Genomic DNA, 19,387 nt, shown 5'->3' on the forward strand with positions numbered 1-19,387 from the left:
ATTATAGTGAAGGACTGTAGGCTAATTTGCTAAGGATGGGTTATACACAGTAGACCAGTGTTTCTTTGAGTGGGTTCTGGGGACCACAGGGGTCAATGAAGCAAAGCCAGCGGATATGTGATTATTATTATTTTTAAAAATTGTATTACAGTGATGGAAATCCAATCATCATTAACAAAGTTATTATATTAATTATTTAGTTTTATTTATTGTCCTGTTTGACCTGTTGCTTGAATCGAATGGTTCTAATCCAAACCTCAATCATTCAAAAACAAGTAAATAATGTCAACTTGTGTTCTGCCTATGGACAATTTAGGTATAAAAGCTCCATGGCTCTAATAAACAAATATTACTTTACACATTTGAATAATTAGCCAGATATTCGAATTGTTGAGTTATGTTCAGAAAATAAATCTGTGCTGAAGAGGTCTGTGAAATGTATTTTCCAGTAAAAAGTGTCCCTGGCTACAAAAACTTGGAGAACTGCTGATATAGACAGTACATTAATGTGGGATGTGTTTAGTGCTGGGGACCTCTTGTGTCAAAAGTGGAAGTTTGCAGCGTGAACTACAGGTTTCAAGACTCTCACTCAGTTCATGACCTGGATCACTGTATCATATACCATCCCATACGAAACTATTGGAATGGCAAGGGCTTGTTGTTGTTGTTATTGTTTTTTTTTTTTTTTAACAATACAGTTTTTATTTATTATTTTTTATTAAGGAAAAAAAAAAAAAAAAAAACTTTATCCAACACATATCACCCATGTGAAAACTAATTGCCCATTTAAACTTAAAATCTGCCACCTTTAGCAGCAATAACTGCAACCAAACACTTCTGATAACCGGAGATCAGTTTTCCCTGACTTCTAGGACCCTAGTACTTAACTTACTCCTATGCTTTGGATCATTGTGCTGCTGATAATCCAGTTGCACTTGAGTTTTAACTTATGGACTCAAGACCGGGCATTCTCCTTTAGGATTTTCTGATAAAGATGGGGGGCAAGATGGTCCCATTTCATAATTTTAATTTCTTTGCTGTTACAACTAAATTGTTAATTGCTTCCATTTGATTCCCATAATAGTATGTTGGGTGATGCATAATGGACTTCTACATGCTAAACTTTACCAGTAAATGGACATTGTTTTTAAAACGGGGCATCTTCCTCCATCTTACCGAAGTACTGACACAATATAAGCCTTACTATTTTAAAGTTCTTCAGGTCCATATGAAATTTAGGTACCAAAATTCATGCCCCTGCCCCTTCCATTACAATATTATGGTGTTTTTCCCCTCCCCTGACTCTTTATTTTCTACACACTGTAGCTTTAACTAATGAAAGGAGAAAGATGGTGACAGCTGAAACTGGAGTGGGAGCTTCACTTCTCCGTTAGCTCAGACTTAAGAAGCGCTCGAGCGTTCCTGTTGCTATGGAGGCGGGCTGGCACTAAAAGAAACAATGAGTTAGGAAAGTATGTGTCCAGCACTCAGTTACTCAGAGCTGCTCTCACTAAGAAAGTACTCTACAGCTGCAGCTCTTTTCCAGTTCCAGTTGAAGGTAGGAAATATGATATATTTGTAATAAAAAAATACCCTCTTGAGGACTAATATGCGGTATCTTTAGTAGATGTAGCCAGTGGCTGCAGTCCTCACCATCAGTCGGCATGATGTCTGAACATGGTTAACATGACTGTTGATAGCCTTTTTTAAAATACAAGTGGATAAGTTTGATGAAGCTTATTTGACCTCTTTCAATATTGTCATTATGAATTTAGGTTTGTTATTATTATCATTGGTAGTAGTAGTAGTAGTAGTATTATAATTATTATCATCATTATTATTGTTATTATTATTATTATTAATAATAATAATAATTGTTACAAAAGTTTCTATAGGCGATGTGTGTGTGTGTGTGTGTGTGTGTGTGTGTGTGTGTGTGTGTGTGTGTGTGTTTGTTTAGATGATCTACATTAGAGTACTTCATGCTTTTTTGGTAGCAGGTTTAAGAACACATGAGTTATATATGTATATGAGCATATTCGACTAGTAAAAAATAGGAGAATGTACAGTAGTATATATAGGCTATACTTTGAATATGTGTATTGGTTTCATTACTTAACATGAGAGTGCTTTTCACTGTTGCATATACATGTGCATAAATTTGTCCCATGTGTCCCACATAATTATGTGAAGAAATATAATCTAAAAGATTAACATGACAGCAAAAAATCATGCGTAAAAAAAAATCACATGAAATAAAAACACATGTGCTACATGTAGAAAGTCCATTATATGTGAAGTCTAAAATGTGCAAGTCCAAAAAATCACATGTTCATTTATGAGGATAGTAGCTGCTAGTGATCTCCACAGTCTGTAACTAAAATAATAATAATAAAAAATTTTTAAACAGCATGTGACTAAATTTGATACCAAATAATAGGCCTATATGAGAATATTCGCCTTCTGCTATCAGTATATTTGACATAATGAATCTTTATTGGTCACATATACATTACAGCAAAGTGAAAAGTTTTTCTTTGCATAGCCCATCATGTTAGGAAGGTGAGAGCACAGGTTCAGCCATGATACAGCACCCCTGGAGCAGAGGACCCAAGAGTGGCAGTTGGCAGTGCTGGGGCCTGAACCCCCAACCTTCTGATTAGTCATCCAGAGCCATAACCAGCCATAACCACCAAGCCACCACTGACATGGTCTTCATCATCATTTTTGTTTATTATTTGCAGGCTCCTGATGAGCTCGGTAGCTGCGTGCCGCCTGCAGGAGCTGCAAATTTACCGGCTACTGCATTGTGTGCAGGCGCGAGACACTGCACAGGTCAAGAAGTTGTTGCGTGTTGGCGTTCATGACCTTGTCAACCTCACGGAGCCACATGAGGGCAAAGGCGTCCTGCACGTTGCTGCAGTAGCTAACAACACCGACATGATCGAATTTCTTATGCTTCATGGTGCTTGTCCAGATGTCCAGGACAAGCAGGGACGCACGCCGGTGATGTTGGCAGCTGAACTCGGACATGACGGTGTGGTGACTGTGCTGGCCGAGAAACACGCAGATATGAAGTTGACAGACATAGAAGGGAAAGGTGAGAGAAAGAAAAACATAGCAGAAAGGAAAATATGGCAAATCTCACTGATGGAACATGATTTAGAAAGGCACACACATGTGTCCTACATTTCACAGTGCACTTCAGAACAAAATCCAAGCCAATCCAACCCAAGAAGCTCTCTGTAGACTTCCACAATTTGCAAATTGTGTCAAGACATAGTTCTGAGCAATAGTATAAACCTATTTCTAAAGTTTTGAATGAGCACAGTGGGATCCATCAGTGTGAAATGGTAAAAGATAAGAAACTGCAGGTTTAGAAACACCAACAATATTTCTAGAGCTGGTTGATCTGACCAAATTTAGTAACTGGGCTTAAAAGGCCTTGGTCAGGGACGTGACCAAGAGCCAAATGGCAACTCTAGCAGAGCTCAGAGTAGCTAGACAGAATCCACTCTTGAGTAAAAGGCATATGTCAGACATTTAAAGAATTCTGAGAGCAAAAGGAAATAGATTCTCTGGTCTGATGAGACAAAAAAGTGACCTCCTTTGGCTGAACTCCAAGTGCTACTAATGTTGAAAACCAAGTAATGCTCATCAACTGGGTAATACAATCCCTACCATGAAGCATGGTGGTGGCAGCATCATGCTATGGGAGTGCTTCTCATCGTCAAGGACAGGGAGACTGGTGAGATTTAAGAGAAGGATGAATGCAGCTAAATAGAGAGAGTTCCTTGAAGAAAACCTGCTCTAGAGTGTACATGATCATATAAGTGTGGGCAAAGGTTCACCTTTTGGCAAGACACCTGACCTAAAGCATGCAGCCATGACAATGCTGGAGTGGCTTTAGAACAAGTCTCTGAATGTCCTTAATTGGGTCAGTTTCACTCCCCCGGCTGCCAAAGATGCTTCTTCAAAGTATTGAATAAAGCGTCTAAATACTTATCTAAAAGTGAAGGGGTGTGAGTACTTTCCAAAGCCACTGAAACGCTAGCTATATAACTTGTTTTGAATAGTTTATCTTTCTTTTTACATTTAGATTTTGATGTGTTATTGATGCTTCATCTAGTGCCCTAAATCAAGCATCTACAGTGCCATATTTATTGCATTTCCAGCTCACCTACTTGAGTTACACAAGTGCTGCTACAAGTGATAAAGTACATGAAGTATCTAGATGGCCATTTGATGCACTGCTCTCTCCCACTGGTAATATATTGATGAGGTTTCAAGCACACTTCATGGTACAGTAACTCCACATGCTAAGTGACATTCTATCACTCATATTAATTCAAGTTAACAATCGGTAGGTCCTCTCTGGTGATCAGACACAGCAGAGTGCAGAATCCTCCTTTTTGTGGGTCTGTCTAATTACAGATCAGAGTAGGGCCAGCTAAATCTTGTTTGTAATGTGATCTGCCTCTGTCTGCTCTACTAGGCGTGCTATTCTACTGCCTCTGTCCCACCAAAAGACACGCGCGCTGCCTGCAGGTGGCGCTGAACAACATGGCAGACGTAAACAACGTGTCACATGCGGGCATCCCGCTGTTCCTGCAGGCCTGTGAGAACGCTCGGGAATGTGAGGACATGTGCCTCAGCCTGTTGGATAAGGGGGCTGACCCCAATTCTGTCAATCAGGTATGGTGTGCTGAGGAGTGTGTCGTGTGTGTGCCAAGTGTGAGTGGGCAAAAAAGGCAAAGAGATGGCTTACATGTGTGTGTGTGTGTGTGTGTGTGTGTGTGTGTGTGTGTGTGTGTGTGTGTGTTTGAGATTCTTATTATCTAACACCTGTCACAGTGCAGTTTGTAGTTGTGTGTAAATTATTCATTTACTGTGCAATGCAGCATTTCAGTTTAAGGATAACAAATCAACCAGTTCTACCAAAATGACTTGATGCCTGTGGACCTAGGCAAGATCACATAATTTTACCAAGCAAACTGAAAGTAGAGACAAAAACAACTATATTTTATTCAAACAATTAGGAAAAATAATCTCTTTCAAAAGCATATGTGGAAAATTCATTAAAAATAATGGAAATACATGTAAACAAATTCCCAGTCTCAAATTTCAGTCTCCAGGTACTTTATTCTTGACCATTCTGTTTTATTTATTTATTTATTTATTTATTTATTTATTTATTTATTTATTTATTTATTTGCATATAAATATAATATTTCACATTTCATTGTCACATTTTGTGACACTTATTTTCAATAAACAATGCAAAAAAAATAGATAAGTAAAACAACAACAACAACAACAAAAAAATAGCCCAACATTGGTTGGTTAGTTACTGTGATAAAACTAACTAGCTTCTTAATAGCATTAATTATCACAAGAATGTCAAAACCTAGCTCATTCTGTAAAACCTAACAATGGAAATGACTAAATATGAGTAATTACTACTCAGATGTGTTTAAATGTCATATTCACTTCATTTGAATTACATTATGTGATCTTAGTAACTGAACATTGTTGGAAGAATTTTAAGTAAGAACAACTCATAAGACTCAAGCTTAATTACTCAAATAATATTCGTTTAAACTAGACCAAACCTTGTTGGTGTGTTTTATCCCTTAACTCCAGTTCAGTTACTTAACAAACTGTGACCAATGTAGGGCAAAGGTATTCAATTAAATTAAAGGTCCAGTTCCATGAAAAAAAACAACACTGTTTCCTTACAAAGGACCGGAAAAGTGACTTTCATGACTGAACATCGACAACAGTTAGCTTCAGTGCAGTGATTAGTTGGTGGCTACTACTCAAATAACATAAGATGCATCAATTATAGTATATCTATAGTATATCTGTTTTATTTTGGTGGCATGAACAAGAACACTTTATCAATGTGATCATAAGAATAATCAAATAATTAACAATACTGTTTGAAAAAAATAATAAATCCCCATAATAGCATAATTTACAGCTTTAGATACCAGAGGCCATATTACAGAGGTCTGAAGGTCCTAAGAAAAATCTGATCACAAATTCATATTACAGAAAAGAATATTATCTTAATTTAAGAATATCTTATTTTGCAACATTTAATCTCATGTAAAGAAATCCTAAACTATAGTCAATAATCAATGATCACACCTGTTATCTAGAACTGATGACCCCATGGAGCTGTTACACATAAACAGAACACTACAAATGTAGATGGTTAATCCTCCTCATTACAAATATAGTCCACTATAAATGCTGTAAAAGCCATTATTTCAAGTCACATAGTGCTCTATGCGTATTCGTATAAACACAGCTTGCTGTAAAAATAAACATTCAATCGCCGGAGTTGCTAATAAACCTTTTGTTATTGCCTCATATATAATTTCACTTATTACACTGTTACAAGCATTTCAGTAATATGGTACCTATTTTCACCATGTACAATATAAATGAATGTCACACCATTATGCTACAGTAGCTGATGTTAGTAAACAAACTAATATTATGGTACATTGTCAGCTATCTTCAGTGCAATGGCTAACAGTAGACAGTAAACCATAGAAAAACACAAGTTAATCATGACTGGAGTTATCCTAAAGTTAAGACCCCAGTTCTGATGTCACTGACTGTGTTGAACTTCCACCATGAAGCAGAAGATTTAGTCCTGCAAGTAACTATGTCTGCGACTAAACAAATTCAAGCTCAGGATATATTGTACCGTTACACGAAGGGAACATCTTGTGTTAGATATCCATACTAGATCAGTGTATGAAGTTTATCCACTCTGACACATTGCATGAAATACAGTGTTGTCAAATTGTGCCGACAGCATGTGTCTGTCAAATTCCTGTCAGCTGCAACATGATATGAGGAGACACAAGCCAAATGTACTTTGATAGCAGGTGTGCGATGAGTTATTCATATTTGCACTTGCAGGTGACAGGTCGCACTGCTCTAATGGAGGCGGTGAGAGCAGGAGCGGTGGGGCTGGTGAGAGCCATCCTTAAAAGAGGGGCAAATGTCAACACGCTGGACAGCAAGCGGTTCAATGCAGTTCACTTCGCTGCTGAAGGAGGCTACTTTGAAGTGACTACAAAATATCTTTCATAATTCGAAGTCACATTTAAACACTAAAGTCAAGCTCGCTGATTTTGCCATTCTAAAGATCTATGTAGAATGGTTGTGTGTTGTGGGTCTGTGTGTTAGAAGATGCAATATACAGTACCGTCTAAAACCCAGTGAAACAAGTGGGCAGCATTTGCATCACACTACCTGTCTGTTATTATAAATTTCTTGTTGGTTATTAGCAATCTTAGCATTTTTGGGTGAAGAAAATCTTTCAACTTCACCTGGTCTCCTGTCCAGATCCTTCAGGTGTTGTCTGCATATGTGGCGGATATGGGCGTAATGACAGCAGAAGGAAACACGGCTCTGCACTATGCTGCCCAAGGGGGCTTTGCTGACTGCTGCAGATTTTTGGCACAGAGAGGTAATATTTCCAAGAAACAGTCTTCTAATTTCGGGCTGTTTTATTATTTTTTTTTTTTTAATTTTTTGAGAATGACAGTAAAAGCAATGTTGGAAGGGTGGAGTTTAGTAGGAGTTTTATGAATTTTTTTTATGAGTTTTTTTCGTGAATATGTCATGAATGGTGGACAGATGGAAACAGGTGCAGGTTCAGTCTTTATTATAATCGACTTAGCAAGTAAACATCCCAAAGGAGCTAGGCAATTCTCAAAACTATACACAGGCAAAAGTTTAGGTGATCACCAAGCAGGCATGAACTGCAACAGGCAAGGTGAATGAAACAACTAGACATAATAAGCCATGCAAATGTGAATTTTGCATGTGAGATGTCAGTAATTTACTGAATGTCTGAGTTATTTAAGGAGTGTGTGCAATTGCAAACTGGTGAGTCTCATTAGAAATCTGGAGATTGGGACTATGGATAAGTTTCGCTTTCAGTGGCATGTGTCGTCGGAACAGGCTGAGGAGAGTTTTTGGCAGGTACAGACATGACAACCAGACTCAAGCTCCAGGTTCATACATGAGTGTTTCCAAGTTCTGTCTCTGAGCAAATTTTTTATGTTGTTGAATAGCTTGATCCAGATCTAGGGCATCTATGGCCAATCTCCCATGGGCCATTTTGTACCCATTTATCTACGTCAATGGGTGTGGTGTTCTGGGGAAACAGAGGGAAATTAGTCACACAGGAAAAGTGAACAGTATAGCAGAGTGATGTAGGGAATTCAGGGTGTACAAGGTCCACAGGAGGAAATGTGAGCACCTCTCTCCTGTTCCAGTATCTTGGTTCATTCTCTCAGCTTGACCAGAACTTGAACTGACTCCCATATTTTCAATGAACACTCACCATATGTGTGACATGAAATGGGGTCACCTGTCTGACTCTGTGTCTGCAGTGAGGCCAAAGTACTGGAAAACATACTGAAACAATACTTTCAAAATCTAGTGGGTGGAGAGAGAGGAAGTCTCAAGTGGTCATCATTCCTTGGGAGGAAGGCAAATCAGTGACAATGTGAGATTATGGTCTTTGAAAGATTGAAAGAACCAAACAAATGTGCCATGGTAAATGCTTGTTTTTAAGGCCGGATCAGCTTAGGCATTCTAAATATTTTTTTCATTAAAAAAAAGCGATATGATGGAAGGCTTCCACATATTAAAAGCAGGATTACAGGAGTCTGGATCAGAGTTCATAGTTCAAGGGACTGTGGATAGGTTTTGCTTTGAGTGACATGTAATGTGAGAACCATCTGAAGATTATGGGAGTTGAGTTCATGGCAGGTTCAGATGTGACACTCTGCTACAACATTGCTTTTTAACAGCTCACATCTGACTTAATTGATGTAAGGTCTAATTATTGGGTAATTGATATTAAATTAAATGTGTTGGGGCAGACCTGCTGGACTGAGAGTTGAGAACATGATGTGGGTCCTTTAGTCATAATTATAGCCACCGTGTGTGTGAGCAGATGCATACACAATGCATACAGATGCATAGCACCAGCAATTTTGTTACTACATCCTATCTAGAACCTAATTTTGAACATCTGCACTTGCTATAGGTTTTATCGTGACATGTTTTATTCTGATAATTTCAGGATGCAATCCCAAACAGAAAAACATGGAAGGCCTGTTACCACGTCAAATTGCTAAGGACTTGGATCACAAAGCCTCAGTGAAAGAGCTTAAGAAGGCTGAACGTTTGAATGGGAAGCTTTTAAAGAGCTGCACTAATGAATCATGGGCACTGACCCTTTATGATTGGTCTCATGAAAATGAAGCCGAACTGCGAAAGGCCTTTGAATTCACTTCATGTGGAATTACCAACTCAGAGATGGTGTCTTTTGAGAATTTCATCTCTGTTCTCCAAGACTTCCAGGCACCGATAAATGATGACCATGTCCGGAAAATAAAGCTCGCTCATGACAAGCGTAGGCAGGGTTTAATTAACATCAACGACTTTTTCAAAGGAGTCAGATATCTGCCCAGGACTCTTGTTATGACCTACTATGAACTAAATAGGACAAAAAAAAGGGCTGGCAAGTCAGTGAAGGGCAAGAAGAAAAGCAAGTTGAACCTTCCAATGCCAATTTGCGTCACCTCACCAGAAAATGTTTACCGACAAGATGACAGAGGGCCACCACATTTCATGATTGAGAAGTACCAGCTTTTTACAGACACACACCGATTTAATCAGGACCATCCACCTAGGCACCCGATAGAGGATGACTCAGCCTGGTATAAAGATGAACCAGAAAAGACATACATAAACATAAACTACTGCGTTAAAACGGGAGACATCGAATCCCTGAAGATGGCCTTTAGTCGGAAGGTCCCAGTTGATGTGAAGGATCGCTTTTACAAGACACCACTCATGACCGCTTGTGCAAGTGGGAATTACAGAGTGGTCAATTTTCTACTCAATCTTGGGTAAGGTTAGTCATGATATTTATTTTATGATATTTATGTACACATAACAACTAACTTTCAAATCAAACTATGCCAGGCATGTTTGAACAAACACTTGAATATTTCTCATTTTTTCTATTTAACATTACAGATATTTTATATAGAAATTATTCTAATTCAATGTGTTTATTCATATTTGGGCTGGGCTGTCAAATGATTAAAAGAATTAATTGTAATTAGTCACCTATCTATCTATCTATCTATCTATCTATCTATCTATCTATCTATCTATCTATCTAACTAACTGGTCAAATAAATTAAAGAAAGCCTTAAAGTACAACACAGTGAAAATTGGAGGCATTCAAAATTAAAAGACAACCACAATTATATTCCTTATATTCCTGCATTGCTACATTCATGAAATTTTCTGTTTTCATTATGGTCTGACCATGTGAATGCCTTTTCCTGTTGCTGATTTCACCATTCACAGCCAGTCCTTGTACATGTGCACCTAGTCTAATCTACACTATGCACTACAGGTTCACAGGTTAAAAAAAAAAAAAAAAAAAAAAAAAAACCCTGAATTAATGGCATCATAAAAATAATGGTGTTAAATTCAAATTTGCTTTAAATCATTATCAGTGCAATAATTTTGACAGCTCTAATACATATACTGTACACTATTGTTGTTTTAATTAAAAGACGTTCATGCAGTGTAAGTCTATGTGCAGGGCTGATGTGAATGCTTGTGATCAGTTCTGCTGGACTCCATTACACCATGCCTGCCATACTGGACAACTTGACATCATTAAAAAATTAGTGGAGGCAGGGGCAGCAGTGAACACACCCACTTTCAGTGGAGCCACACCCCTAATGAGGGCCATTGAGAGTTCCAGACCCTGCTGTGTGGACTACCTTATCAAGGCTGGCGCAACAGTTACAGCAGCAAACAAGTCAGGTACGGATGCAGCCTCCATCATGTACAGTCATCTGTACCGTCATAAAAACATAGTCAAATATTTCCTGGCCAACCTTTAGCAGCTCAGAATCACTTGGTTCTCTGGCTACATAACATGTCAAACTTTTTTATTGTAGAAATGAGATTTATTTATTTTAAAAAAAGTACGTAGAAAAGCCTTTTATACCTGCTACTATTACGTAATGCTGTTTTTTTTTTTAAATAACCGCATCACTACATTACCCCCTACCATCTCTCCACCTTGACTGCTGTGAGACAGCATGAAAATTCCTCTAAACAAACAATATCTTTGCATGATCAAAGCATATATCACATTTTTTTTTGCTGTTAGATCAGTGCTACCTCATCAGAGGAAAAGAAGCTACTCTGATTTACTGAACTGTGATGTATTAAATAATTAAGAGTGATTAACTGTGGATCCAGCTCTCACCGGAGTCAAGGACATTCAATCTTTTAAATGCAGAGCAAAGCTGCTTGGACATTGCCCATGCGTATGCAGACTTTAGGATTGTAGAGCTGATCCAGGCCAAGATTGACAGCCTTCGGAAGCCAAAGGACCACAAAATGGATAAGGCAATCAAACCTCAGGCCAAACCTAGACCAGCCACTGGCACTTCTGAGGAGAAGGTACACAAAACTTATAGCTACACTTATTTGCCATTTTAACACATTGATTTAGGTTTACAATTACTTACTATAGTCCATCTTTTACATCTCTTGCACAGTTTTAAGTCTTAGTATGCACAGCCTCCTTCTACGCCATCCATTAGTGAAAAATTACTTCCTTGTACAGTTCTGACAAGGGTGTGTGTGTGTGTGTGTTAGATTGTTATTAATGTTTCGAGCATAACAGTTAGCTAACTGCTGGATTGAAAACCAACCAACCATTGAACCAAAATATCCAGACAGAAGTGGTCCTGCGGTGAGAAACTGAGCGCTGATGAGAGCCTTGATTAACACAAATTATGCCCAGAAAAAGATGAGCTACAGTCTCTAACAGTCTATCTACAAAGTTGACCAAAAAGGTAGATGTGTCTAATAAAGTGTCCAGTGGTGGTCTATTATTCGTTCCTTTTAATGGAGCCGGTGACGGATGGCATAGAAGGGGTTTGACAACATATATAGCGATATATGTACTTTACAAATACAGTATTCATCATGAATGAAATCTTGAATACAAGCCGGTTAGTTATTTAATATGCACACTGTAACTGATCTGTACTGAAACATTGAACCTGATAGCAGAAAGACAGGAGTAGGCCTCAGCAAAGTGTAAGCAAATAAGAGTGGATGTGTCGGATTACGTCTGCTTCAACAGGCTGTGTTACTGCTGCCAGAGAAACCATGTACTATGCCATGTCTGTGGTGTCTGTCAGTCACCACTGTAATTACCATCAGGGGTAGTACTCGCATAAGCATGCATGTAATGCATGTTCCTTCTCTGTTTTCATTGATGAAGTAGTCATATAATAAAAGTGTAGGTAATTACAGTGTAGGTGCTCAGCACACTCAATAGAACTTTCTCACAGTTCACAAAAACTCCAATGACCACAATCCATTATTCCTCGCATGAAGCACACAGCTACAACTTACAGAAACAAGTGAGTGATACAAAATGTTTTCAGATGGAGAAAGAAACAATGCTGAAATTGAATTTAGGCGGTACACTGCTGTGTGACTATACCAGACAAGAACTTTCACAAGTAAAACATGATACTGAGCAACAATAATCCCCAACAAACTTTTTAGCTGTTTTTTTTTTTTTTGTCCACGCTATGTGCTGCGTATAGGCTTTTGTCTTGTGTTTTATCTTGTGGTTTTATAATGCGTCTGGGTGTCTATCTCAAACTATATTAAAAGGTGCTCAGTATTTATAGATGCGAAACAAATTCAAAACAATGAAGATTACCACACATATACCAATGCAGGCATGGTGTCAATTTGACCATAACTTTTAGCCCATTAATGCCAATGCTGGATTCTATTCTCATTTCTAGTATAATTTTCATCTGTGGTATCACTGAAAGTGATTATTGTTGCTCTCAAAATGCACTAAAATGCATTTTATACTTTATTTATACTATAGTCTTAACAAAGTAAAGGGGTGCTGGGACTCATGACCTCGGTATTTTAACAAATCCTGGCTACGGCTCTGTGTGTGTGTGTGTGTGTGTGTGTGTGTGTGTGTGTGTGTGTGTGTGAAGGTATTTGGTTTGTGTCACGTCTGCCATGTTTAGCATCTGTCGGGACTGCTAGGTGCTACAGGCAGCAGTACACACACTCCCCACCTTCATCCTTTACTTGACAGAACAAACAGCTTTGTCTACATGCTCCTCATAACCAGACCAATGAGACACTCACTTTCAGAAATCTCACAAACAACAAGAGGTATTATATTTGACTTGTAACAGAAAGTGATGATCATCAAGTCCCTTTGAAAAGTTAATCCACCAGCATTGTTTTTGGCCTTGCCTTTGGTTTTGTGGCCTGATGCCATCTTTATTCTGCGTATCTCTAGCAGGGGGCTGTTCCCACACCACAGGCCTCAGAGTACTTTGCAACCTCGACAGGGAAAACAGAAGCGCAGGCCAACAGTGTGATCCTTCACAGCACTCGGATCACCAGTGGAGCACTGAAAAAAGTGGACATCAGCTTTGTGCCAAAAACAGTACGTTGGTTAGCTGAAAAACATATGATCCTGGAGATAAGACATACTTGATTATATTGATATATCTTGATTATATCTTAGATTTTCCTGTTGTGTTCATTTGTGGTTCTTTTTAGTAATGTGTAAAGGAAACAATGATTCCTAAATTCGATTTGGGTCAAAAACAAACACAAATGGAAATCCAAAAATGTATATGCTTTAGTCAGTTTCTTTTATAAACTTTAATAATCTATCTATCTATCTATCTATCTATCTATCTATCTATCTATCTATCTATCTATATGCACACACACACATACACGCACACAAAATAATGAAAATAAATGTTTCTATATTTACATAAAAAATACTATAAAGAGTAGTAAACAGTAAAAAAATTAAACAAAGTCAATAATCAGTGTAATGACCCTTTGCTTTAAAAAATTAAGGAAATGAATTCAATTGAATTCAATTTTATTTGTATAGTGTTTTTTTTAACCATTTAAATTTTCACAAAGAAGCTTTACATTAATATATAAATTCAGGATATACATTTTAAATAATTAAATATTATATGTATATATTGTTTTACACACACACTCACATTTGCACTGAAACTGTTTGCGTACACTGATCAATGTTTTGGTATGGTTGTGTAAACAAAAGAAATCAATGTCAATAGGACATCCATTGCTGATGGAATGTTAGTGAACTGTTTCCCATATTCACCATTTATGCATTTTGGAGCTTCCAATATTATATATAAATATTATAATAATTTGGATCTGTATTGAAGGTTTGGAGCAAACAACTCACTACCTGCCAGCTGATGGAGAAGAAGGAGAAAAGGAGACAACGGTTTACCCATGAAGTGGATTTTGATGAACTCGAGATGCCTTTCAACAAGAATATTGAGAAGAACACACTGGAGCTATCACAGATCTTTGAGCATAATTGACGAAGGGCGAATCGTCTGACTTAAACTAAACTCCAGCCTCAATTCATTAAAAAAATCTATGAAAAAGCCAGGACTGAACTTATCATATGCAATTATGGATTTATATTTTTGTTTGTTTATTTAGATGTGTAAATATGACATCATGTGCCCTATAAAGATCTCAGTAAAAGTACTGTACGTATTTACATATAGCAAATAATGCATGCATCATCTGTACTCTCCTCAGAAAGAGATGGGGGAAGAGGGGGGAAGAGATCTCTCTCTTTCTCTCTCTCTCTCTCTCTCTCTCTTTGTGTTGTGTTGTGTGTGTGTGTGTGTGTGTGTGTGTGTGTGTGTGTGTGTGTGTGTGTGTGTGTGTGTGTGTGTGTGTGTGTGTGTGTGTGTGTCCTGCCTGCTTTCAGGGCTGGGCCACTCTATGCTGGCATTTCTCCACACCTCCTCCTTTATCTTGTTTATCTGAGAATCCTACGTATCTGCATGCTGCTCATACCCCTGGAGCATTGGCTCTATCACCCCTTCCTCAAATCTAAGAAGACATACACAACATAACATTGGTGTTTTGTGACCGAGGAGGAGTCTGAAAGCTAACTCAGCAGCACTGTCCACACATATTTCCAGCTAAAATTGTTAAATCATTCAAAGTGAAAGAAGAGTGTCAGTTAGTTGAGCTCATTGGTTGACTTGTAGCTGCAAGATCTGCTGGATTCGTTGACTAGATGTACTACATGGACTGCATGTAATAGGCCTGTTTTTTTGCTTCGCAGGTCACACGGGGAAATGCGCCATACTGCAGCACTACTCCTGCAGCACTCTTCCTCTTTATTCCTCGCAGTTCTTGTGAGTGACCAGCAGAGGGTGAAGCAGGGGCACAATGTTGACATATGTTTAAAAAAAAAAGAAAGAAAGAAAGTAAAAAAAATCTTGTTTGGAGAGCTGGCTATGTGCTTTCAGAGTCTTATAGCAAAATGGCAGCCACAATAATCGGGACTGGTATTGTTTTCCCTCAATATTGACTTTTTTCCCCTAATGAACATGAAAAGATGCGGTTTTGACTTTTGGTCAATTCAGTTTTATTTGTATAGCACTTTTAACAATGGACAATGTTTATATAAATTCAGGATATAGGTATTAAATGTATGAATTTATCCCTAATGAGCAAGCCAGAGGCGACTGTGGAAAGGAAAAACTCCCTGAGACGATATGAGGAAGAATCCTTGAGAGGAGCCATCCTTATCTGGGTGACCCAGAGTGCAATTGTAAATAAATAAATCCCTTCTATAAATGTGCTAATACTACATGGCCAAATAGTGTAGTTGTGTAACCAGGAAACTTCATTACAGTTTTTACATGAAGTCTGTTTTGTTGAACTTCTCCACTGTTCACTGATGGAGACTTGAAATGGTTTGTGCCACAAAATGGTTTGTGGCAATTGCAGTGCTAAAGCTATCATAGAAATTGTAGTCCTAGCCATCACAGCATAACTGTTCATATGACTCAAGGTCCAAAGTGGTTTTTAAGTGGTATCATCCTCAGTAATCTCAATGATCTTTAGGCTGCACCATGTGGGGCCATCCACAGCAGCAGCATGTGACTTCCAATTGATGAGAACTCTAACCAGAAGTAGGGCATCAGGATGGATCAGGCAGGTCCGGAGATCAGAAGGAGTCAGAATCACTGGTATCTCAGGAGTATCATGTGTAGCTCGACAGAAAGAGAGAGGGAAAGAGAGGTAGAGATTATCAGGTATGCTTATTGCCCCGTAATGGTTAAGCACAATGTGTTGTGCTTGAATGCAAACAGGGACTCCAGCAAGACTACCTATGACTGCATAACTAAAAGGGAGAGCCAGAAGGTAACACAGACATGAAGGCGCCCTGGGACATAAGTGGACCAAAACACTCTATGACTGTGAGCCTCTAGATCTGCTCCTTTACCTAAATAAAAAAACTATTCACAAAAAGTTTGAATAAACAAATATGTTTTCAGCCTGGACTTAAACACTTAGACTGTGTCTGAGTCCCAAAAACTAATTAGAAGACTGTTCGATAACTGTGGGGCTTTGTAAGAGAAAGCTCTGTCCCCTGCTGTAGCCTTCACTATTCGAGGTACCAGCAAAGACACTGCACCTTTTGATCGAATAGGCGTGGAAGATCATAAAAGACCAAAGTTTGCTGAGGTACTGTGGCATGAGACCATTTTATATTACATCATATTGTCCTACAAAGATAATCCAGTTCGGGGCTTTACTGTTAGCACCCCTAAGCACATTATTTTTGCATAACCGCATGGTCTGGAGTATGTTACTCTGCTTAAATCAAAGTGATTTGCCAATGATTACAATTTTTTTTATTTATAATGAATGACATGTCACACTTTTTAATGGTTTAGAGTTAGATTTAATGTTGTGGAACATCCATGAGACAAGTTCCTGTTATCTCCTGTTAGTTGTATTATAGCCATGATAAACAGTCTCTCTCTCTCTCTCTCTCTCTCTCTCTCTCTCTCTCTCTCTCTCTCTCTCTCTTTGTGCTTAGACACCCTAGACTCCTTTCATAAATGTTACATAAATATCTCCTAACAAAAAGTCATCACATCAACAATTGATTGTAGTCACTGTGTACGAGCTGTTCATATAGAAACAATACAGTATTAGAATGAGTGCATTAATATAAATCTGTCCTTCATGTTACAGCAGGCACTACTGTCAAAGCTGTGCTGTTACACAGAAATAATGCACAATTTCTGACGCTCTGTGGTATAAAACAGACTGGGCAAATATTAATTGACAGAACCCAAAATAGTTTAATTCACATTATGTTGCATTTCCTCCATGTCTTAGTGGCACACACACCTCATTACACACACCTGCAGGTCCCCAAGCATGAGAAGTGGTTTTCCTCTTCCCCATAAACAGACGCTGGTCATTTTAAATGTCATTTTGCACAGCTGCTCAAAGTTAATATGACCCCTGAAGAGTACATCCATTACTAAGTAACAAACAGAATAGGTTAGAGAAGCTGTGTCTGAAAAGTTGAGGAACAGAGGCAATAAGACTGCAGAGCAAGACCCAGATTAAGCTCACTCCTGTCTGCTGATACGTAATTACTGCTGAATTAGATTGTTAGATTTGAGGCTCTTCGAGGTCTACTGGGTAGAGTTACATAACCAAGCAAGCAAAACCAATGGCCTTCACACTGCTTCCTTCAAAGTGTTTAATCTGCCCAGCTAATCTAAATGGTAAATGGCGCACTTATATCCAAGGCGCTTTACACTGTGTCTCATTCACCCATTCACACACCAATGGTAGCAGAGCTGCCATGAAAAGCGCTAACTTGCCATTGGGAGCAACTTGGGGTTCAGCGTCTTACACGAGGACACTTCGGCATGTGGAGTCATGTGGACCGGGAATCAAACCGCCAACTCTACGATTAGTGGACAACCTGCTCTACCACCTGAGCCATAGCCACCCCTAAATGCACACACACACACACACACACACACACACACACACACACACACACACACACACACACACACACACACACACACACACACACACACACACACACACACACACACACACACACACACACACACACACACACACACACACACACACACACACACACACACACAGAGAGAGAGAGGCAGAATTGCATTTACAGTAAATGTTTATTGTTTGGTGAAATATATGTATGTGTGAGAGTGGACAAAGCTATTTGGAGTGGATGTGTATTAGAGAGATTGGTTTAGAGAAGTGGCAGAATACAAATAATAAAAGAGGGATAGAAAAATATGAGGTGGCCAAGAGGACAGAGTGCATCAGAGAGAAAAAGCGAAGGGCAGCCCAGTGTCAGAGTGAGCCCATGGTGACATTCATCTCTGTGGATGGGTGTAATGAGACACAGAGAGCTGGGCAGGGTGAGTCGGGGATAGAAAGAGGAGAGAAAAGAGAAGGAGATTGGGGAAAGGAGAATAGTAGAATAGTAGAAGAGAAGGAGAAGTTTTTTTTTTTTTTTTAATGAAATCAATGCAATGCTGCTTTAGCGTAAACACCAGCTGTGAGCAGGGATAAAACAGCACCTGAGTCGTTTCTGTGGATGGAAGAATGTTGCATGTCAAAGAAAGTCTCACCATGTTCTTCATATTCAGGCTGTGTTTAGTTGATAAGATCTGCCTGTGTGCACTCTGCCTTCTGAGGAGTTTTTTCTTGCAGTACTGCAGTGCCTCAGCACCCCCCCTTCACCCCCATCCCACCATCAGCAGCACCCCCCCCCCCCCCCCAAACACACACACGCACTTACACACTCACACGCATCCACACCTACATTATTACAAGCTTATTCAGCAGTCCTGCTCTCTCTCCCTCCCTCCCTCTCTCTCTCTCTCTCTCTCTCTCTCACACACACACACACACACACACACACACTTTACAGGCAGCTCTGTCCTACTACCAAGCCCCACAGTTATAAGAACAATCAGACGGCGTCCCCTCAGGCTCATTACATCACCATGACTGACCTGATACCTGTAATGTAATCTAAACTAAGCAGACTGAGAGCAGCAGTAAACAATACAATACTATCTGAACAAATGTGCACTATTTTCAGCCAGCTTTTTGTCACAGATTTAAATTATTCATTGTTTGCTTATATTTGTCTGCCACTGGGGACAGTAGTACACAGACCTGACATGAACCTTACGAGCAGAGCGACGACCATTAAACCGGTAGGCTTCCAGGTATGGGCAAAACAAAGAAAGTCAATTGTTCGTCTAGTATTGGTGTCCGTTACAAATAGTAAATAAAAGGCTGTAGGGCCATATTACTCCTCAAAGAAACAATGGACTATACATGTAAAAGGTTTGGATAG

The 19,387-nt window shown here is 38.9% G+C and overlaps 1 protein-coding gene across 4 annotated transcripts; it reads left to right on the plus strand.

Annotated features, from left to right (window-relative positions):
- Positions 1-103: 103 nt before the first annotated feature.
- On the plus strand, positions 104-18,731 carry ankef1a (ankyrin repeat and EF-hand domain containing 1a). 4 transcript variants are annotated; one of them, XM_017455711.3, is made up of 10 exons: positions 104-1,558; positions 2,745-3,100; positions 4,496-4,695; positions 6,940-7,089; positions 7,369-7,492; positions 9,122-9,953; positions 10,664-10,890; positions 11,375-11,538; positions 13,430-13,579; positions 14,355-18,731. In XM_017455711.3, exons 2-10 carry the CDS (start codon positions 2,752-2,754, stop codon positions 14,514-14,516), a joined length of 2,358 nt encoding a protein of 785 aa, XP_017311200.1. In that variant the 5' UTR covers positions 104-1,558; positions 2,745-2,751; the 3' UTR covers positions 14,517-18,731. The 4 variants fall into 4 exon arrangements, 3 of the variants coding, with proteins under 3 accessions (XP_017311200.1, XP_047006933.1, XP_053531751.1); XR_008393448.1 differs by lacking the exon at positions 14,355-18,731 and adding an exon at positions 13,116-13,299 and having other exon boundaries at positions 104-3,100; positions 13,430-13,498; XM_047150977.2 differs by having other exon boundaries at positions 104-3,100.
- The last annotated feature ends 656 nt before the right edge of the window (positions 18,732-19,387 follow it).

The sequence above is a fragment of the Ictalurus punctatus genome, chromosome 25, assembly GCF_001660625.3.
Source record: "Ictalurus punctatus breed USDA103 chromosome 25, Coco_2.0, whole genome shotgun sequence".
NCBI classification, from domain to species: domain Eukaryota; kingdom Metazoa; phylum Chordata; class Actinopteri; order Siluriformes; family Ictaluridae; genus Ictalurus; species Ictalurus punctatus.

Excerpts from the sequence above, each read along its gene's own strand:
- ankef1a (XM_047150977.2), top strand. The coding sequence starts at position 2,752 with ATGAGCTCGGTAGCTGCGTGCCGCCTGCAGGAGCTGCAAATTTACCGG. Across the intron at positions 3,101-4,495 it reads GACAGACATAGAAGGGAAAG|GCGTGCTATTCTACTGCCTC; the intron begins GTGAGAGAAAGA and ends CTGCTCTACTAG. Across the intron at positions 7,090-7,368 it reads CTGAAGGAGGCTACTTTGAA|ATCCTTCAGGTGTTGTCTGC; the intron begins GTGACTACAAAA and ends TCTCCTGTCCAG.